This window comes from Ranitomeya imitator, chromosome 4, assembly GCF_032444005.1.
Source record: "Ranitomeya imitator isolate aRanImi1 chromosome 4, aRanImi1.pri, whole genome shotgun sequence".
Lineage (NCBI taxonomy): Eukaryota > Metazoa > Chordata > Amphibia > Anura > Dendrobatidae > Ranitomeya > Ranitomeya imitator.
In genome coordinates, this window is record NC_091285.1 from 562668583 (window position 1) to 562674809 (window position 6227).

Sequence of the window (6227 nt, forward strand, 5' to 3'; positions counted from 1 at the left end):
TTCACAAAATGCCGGCGGAGCCTCCTGCACCACAGAGCAACACCACCGCACCTGCCGTACCTGCTGCACCTGCCGAAACGTTTTCACCAGCCACACCAGGTTTTCCCGCCTGGGTTGGGATTTCCTGGAGGCCACCGCACCTGCCGCACCAGCCTGGACCACTGAACAGCCCCTGTGACCACGCTCCACCAGCGCTGTTGATCCCCTGTTAAGTGTAAAATATATAATGTATAAGTAATGCCAGGGTAATGCATAATGTTAGGAATGTACAGTGTAGGATGTGATAATATAAGATAGGTAATATAGGGATTATAGCTTAGGGCTTAGTACATAAGATAGGTAGTATAAGAGAGTTCACAGTAATTAGGTAGTGATGTAAGGGTACCATCACACAGTGCAATTTTGATCGCTACGACGGCACGATTTGTGACGTTGCATCGTCACTTAATTATCGTTTCAAACATCGTAGACTGCGGTCACACTACACGATGCACGGCGCTGAAGCGATAAATTCATGACGTATTTGCGATGTAGAAGTCGTATGGGACAGTCGTACGGTCGTGTCACACACGACGATTCAGAGCAAATTTTGCATAATCTGTGCGTGACGTTGTTCACTGGGGGCGTGTTGTGCTACTAGCTAGTGTGCTGATAGGCCAAAGGTTCTGTGCACACAATTGGTTGGAAAATTTGTCACCTGAGCGCTATTGTTCCCAATGCCACCTCACTGCTTTCAAAATTTCCTTTCTTCACTTCGTACTTGGACACTTGGTGGACCTGGACATTGGAATTTTGTACTTCGCTGAATATACCACGCTTTGCACCGCTGCTTCGAGGTATGTAAACCGCTTGGGCGTGGTGGATGGAACGCTGTATGGACGGCATGAGTGCTTCGTTCCACCGCTGAAGCGAAGCGGATGGTACACTGTTGTGACTGGAGGGCTACAATGTGGCAGATGGTACGCTGTTGTGACTGGTCGTGACTGGTGGGCTACAGCGTGGTAGATGGAACGCAGTTTGGTCGGCATGACCGCTTCGTTCCGCCGCTGAAGCGATGCGGATGGTACGCTGTTGTGACTGGTTATGACCGGTTGTGTCTGGTGAGCTATAGCGTGGCAGATGGTACAATGTATGGTCACCATGAGCGCTTTGTGTGGCTGCTGTGGGGAAGCGGGCGGTAGTGGCCTATGGCGTGGCAGATGGAAGTAGCGATGCGGATGGTACGCTGTTGTGACTGGTCGTGACTGGTGGGCTACAGCGTGGTAGATGGGACGCAGTTTGGTCGGCATGACCGCTTCGTTCCGCCGCTGAAGCGATGCGGATGGTACGCTGTTGTGACTGGTTATGACCGGTTGTGTCTGGTGAGCTACAGCGTGGCAGATGGTACAATGTATGGTCACCATGAGCGCTTTGTGTGGCTGCTGTGGGGAAGCGGGCGGTAGTGGCCTATGGCGTGGCAGATGGAAGTAGCGATGCGGATGGTACGCTGTTGTGACTGGTTGTGACTGGTCGTGACTGGTGGGCTACAGCGTGGTAGATGGGACGCAGTTTGGTCGGCATGACCGCTTCGTTCCGCCGCTGAAGCGATGCGGATGGTACGCTGTTGTGACTGGTTATGACCGGTTGTGTCTGGTGAGCTACAGCGTGGCAGATGGTACAATGTATGGTCACCATGAGCGCTTTGTGTGGCTGCTGTAGGGAAGCGGGCGGTACACTGTTTTGGGTTATGGTGGCCTATGGCGTGGCAGATGGAAGAAGCGATGGTAGGCATGAGCGCTTTGTGTGGCTGCTGTTGTTAAGCGTTTGGCACACTGGCAAAAGTATTGTTTAAAGGACTCTTTGTCAACCATGTAATTTTTTTTTATACTTATTTTTCAGATGTCAAATCGTGTGGAGTTCATCAGGGATTTCATCGAAATTTATCAGTCTTTTCCCTGCCTCTGGAAAATCAAATCTCCTGAGTATTGTAACAGGGAAAAGAGGAGGGAGGGTTACTTAAAGCTCATTGAGCTTTACAATTGTCATGCACCCGAAGAGGCAGCAAACGAAGCAGTTATTAAAAAGAAAATCCAGGCGCTCCGCACGGTGTGGAGGAAGGAGCTGAACAAGGTTCTTCAGACTACAAGGTCCGGAGCTTCCACTGAAGATGTTTATGTGCCAAAACTTTGGTATTTTGAACATCTTAATTTTCTGAGGGACCAAGAGGTGCCACGGACTTCCACGTGTCTTCGCAACTTGGCACCTGTGGAACGAATTGTTTCGGAGAACCACGCCGAGCAGGAGTCACAAGGGCAACAAGTAAGTAGCTCTTTGGACGAAAGTTCACCAATGTGTCCTATAATTACATAATTTTTCTCTGCATTTTATGTTTTATACTTCTGATTATCACATCAGTTTGAAGTTGTTACAAAAACATATACACATAAGTAACCCTGTCGCAGTCAAGTATTATATGGGGAACTTAATATGTATGAAATGGCGATATATCTAAACCATACCATCTAAGCAATATAGAAAATAGTATCGCTTCAAGCTGCCGATGTACTCTTGTTGAGACTATTTAGACTATTAAATTTTCGTCAGGTTCCCCTAGCAGTCAGAACAGTGTAGTTCAAAGTATTAAATAAAAGGGAGGGTTAAAGAATATTACTAAGCTTAAAATATATTATAATCTTTTTTTTTTACCTACTACGAATATATAGTTTGGATGCGGTTATGGTGGTACAACTTTTTGTTGCCGGGTTCATAACTTGTTTTTTTTTTCCCCCCCAGGATGACAGTGCGCAGGAGAGTACACTGGACTGTTCACTGGACTGCACAACAACAGATTTAGTGGAGGCTGCACCTGCCAGGACTCAATCGAGGCAAGGTCAAAGAAAACGGAAAGCCACCTCAGACGCCTCACATGAACTATTGAGCCTTGCTAAGAAGGTGTTGACAAGAAATGTTAGCCCTGCGTTGCAGGGGTTTGGACACTATGTGGTTGACAAACTGGCCAAAATGGACGACAACCAAAGAATACTAGCAGAGCGTCTGATTATGGAAGCAGTAAACAGGGGTACAGATGGGGATTTGGACAAGAACACTTGTTTGGTCTCTTCCCGGCCAATACAGCGGACAGAGCCATCAAATTACAATGGTTGGTCACAGTGTCAGACATCGATGCGACACAATGCTCACGTTTCCCACTTCGGCCAGCCACCCCCTAATAACTCCTACACGCCAATACCGTCACATATGGCTTCGCCCATCAGGCACCAAAGTTTTCAGCCGGAACAATCGTCGTATCATAATTTGTGATTTCCTAACTTCTTTTACATTCCTTTTTATTTTATTGTCTTGTTAAAATAATGTTTCAAATAAAAGCTTTTATTAGAAATTCTATCACTACTTTTTGATTGGTGTGTCTCGATCACAGCACTGTATGAGGGCACAAATTAACGTAACAAATTCATGTACAGTTAACTAATACAAAAAAAATGGAATGATAGTTAAACTAAATATTTTTATTGTAACAACCAAAACTGTCTTATTGGCCCGCCTACAACTGCTGGCACATGTCCCGCAGCTTCTGCAGCTCCTCCATTGCCACATTGTGCTGCTCCTGAATACGCGCCATAGTGTGGATTAGCTTTTCTATGCCGGCTTCAAGATCCTCCTTGTTCACAGTGACGACAGCTGTGGGTCAAAAAACATAACATTAATAACACAGTAGTCTCCCGATGTGTCTTTACTTCTGTGAAGGAAAAAAAAAAATAACAGTCAGCATATAAGGGCAAAACTGACTTGGGGGGGGTGTTTGGGTTGGGGGTGAAAGAGTGGGCCTGCAACAAAATCAAAATAACTTTATTGTGGGAACCTACTAGGATGTTGAGGCACGGAGGGCACTTCGGGATCTGAGTCTGTGTCGAATGCCTTCTGCTGTCGGCGGCGGCGCTGTCTCTTTGCCTCTGTGAAGGGAACAAAACAAAAAAAAGGTCTGTCAGCATATATGGCAATACTGGCTGCCGGGGGAGGGGGTGGGGGGGAAGAGGGGACCTGCAACTGAATCCAAATCACATAATTGTGGGAACCTACTAGGATCTGGAGGAGTAGAACCGGAGGGCACAGATGTAGAAGAGGCTTTGCGGGATGCCTCGTGGCGGCGGTGGTGCTGTGTCTTTGCCTCTGTGAAGGGGAAAAAAAAAAAAAAAGGTCTGTCAGCATATATGGCAACACTGGCTGCCGGGGGGGGGGGGAGGAGGGGACCTGCAACCAAATCCAAATCACATTATTGTGGGAACCTACTAGGATCAGTTGTCTTTGACCCGGAGGGCTCTGGGACTTCAAAGGCGGTGTGAGAAGCCTCGTCGCTACGGCGGCGCTGTGTCTTTGCCTCTGTGAAGGAAAAAAAAATAAAAAAAAAAAAGGTCTGTTAGCATATATGGCAACACTGGCTGCCGGGGGTGTGGGGAGGAGGGGACCTGCAACCAAATCCAAATCACATTATTGTGGGAACCTACTAGGATCAGTTGTCTTTGACCCGGAGGGCTCTGGGACTTCAGAGGCGGTGTGAGAAGCCTCGTCGCTACGGCGGCGCTGTGTCTTTGCCTCTGTGAAGGAAAAAAAAAAAAAAGGTCTGTTAGCATATATGGCAACACTGGCTGCCGGGGGTGTGGGGAGCAGGGGACCTGCAACCAAATCCAAATCACATTATTGTGGGAACCTACTAGGATCAGTTGTCTTTGACCCGGAGGGCTCAGGGACTTCAGAGGCGGTGTGTGATGCCTCGTGTCTACGGCGGCGCTGTCTCTTTGCCTCTGTGAAGGAAAAAAAAAGTTCGGTCAGCAGTTAGCTGTGCCACATAGTACTTTTCACCGTTCATACTGTCCCATAGCTGTTGGACATAGTGGCTCTGCAACGTTCAAACTGTCCCATAACTGTGGCACTGCAACGTTGAAACTGTCCCATAACTGTGGCACATAGTGGCTCTGCAACGTTCATACTGTCCCATAGCTGTGGCACATAGTGGCTCTGCAACGTTGAAACTGTCCCATAGGTGTGGCACATAGTGGCTCTGCAACGTTCATACTGTCCCATAGCTGTGGCACATAGTGGCTCTGCAACGTTCAAACTGTCCCATAGGTGTGGCACATAGTGGCTCTGCAACATTCATACTGTCCCATAGCTGTGGCACATAGTGGCTCTGCAACGTTCCAACTGTCCCATAGCTGTGGCACATAGTGGATCTGCAACATTCATACTGTCCCATAGCTGTGGCACATAGGGGCTCTGCAACGTTCAAACTGTCCCATAGCTGTGGCACATAGTGGCTCTGCAACGTTGAAACTGTCCCATAGGTGTGGCACATAGTGGCTCTGCAACGTTCATACTGTCCCATAGCTGTGGCACATAGTGGCTCTGCAACGTTCAAACTGTCCCATAGGTGTGGCACATAGTGGCTCTGCAACGTTCAAACTGTCCCATAGCTGTGGCACTGCAACGTTGAAACTGTCCCATAACTGTGGCACATAGTGGCTCTGCAACGTTGAAACTGTCCCATAGGTGTAGCACATAGTGGCTCTGCAACGTTCATACTGTCCCATAGCTGTGGCACATAGTGGCTCTGCAACGTTCAAACTGTCCCATAGGTGTGGCACATAGTGGCTCTGCAACATTCATACTGTCCCATAGCTGTGGCACATAGTGGCTCTGCAACGTTCATACTGTCCCATAGCTGTGGCACATAGTGGCTCTGCAACATTCAAACTGTCCCATAGCTGTGGCACTGCAACGTTGAAACTGTCCCATAGGTGTGGCACATAGTGGCTCTGCAACGTTCATACTGTCCCATAGCTGTGGCACATAGTGGCTCTGCAACGTTCATACTGTCCCATAGCTGTGGCACATAGTGGCTCTGCAACGTTCAAACTGTCCCATAGCTGTGGCACTGCAACGCTGAAACTGTCCCATAGGTGTGGCATATAGTGGCTCTGCAACGTTCATACTGTCCCATAGCTGTGGCACATAGTGGCTCTGCAACGTTCAAACTGTCCCATAGGTGTGGCACATAGTGGATCTGCAACATTCATACTGTCCCATAGCTGTGGCACATAGGGGCTCTGCAACGTTCAAACTGCCCCATAGCTGTGCCACATACTTTTGGGTACCTGAGTACTAACCTCTGCTAATCTCCTGGCGAAGCTCCTGCAGGCGCGCTGGGCTTTTGGACTTGAGATCGCCCCATT

General features: G+C 48.3%; 1 protein-coding gene across 1 annotated transcript; it reads left to right on the forward strand.

Annotated features, from left to right (window-relative positions):
- The first annotated feature begins 410 nt into the window (after nucleotides 1-410).
- On the forward strand, nucleotides 411-3522 carry LOC138674259 (uncharacterized). The gene is made up of 2 exons (XM_069762142.1): nucleotides 411-2298; nucleotides 2773-3522. Exons 1-2 carry the CDS (start codon nucleotides 1879-1881, stop codon nucleotides 3298-3300), a joined length of 948 nt encoding a protein of 315 aa, XP_069618243.1. The 5' UTR covers nucleotides 411-1878; the 3' UTR covers nucleotides 3301-3522.
- The last annotated feature ends 2705 nt before the right edge of the window (nucleotides 3523-6227 follow it).

Excerpts from the sequence above, each read along its gene's own strand:
- LOC138674259 (XM_069762142.1), top strand. The coding sequence starts at position 1,879 with ATGTCAAATCGTGTGGAGTTCATCAGGGATTTCATCGAAATTTATCAG. Across the intron at positions 2,299-2,772 it reads AGGAGTCACAAGGGCAACAA|GATGACAGTGCGCAGGAGAG; the intron begins GTAAGTAGCTCT and ends TTTCCCCCCCAG.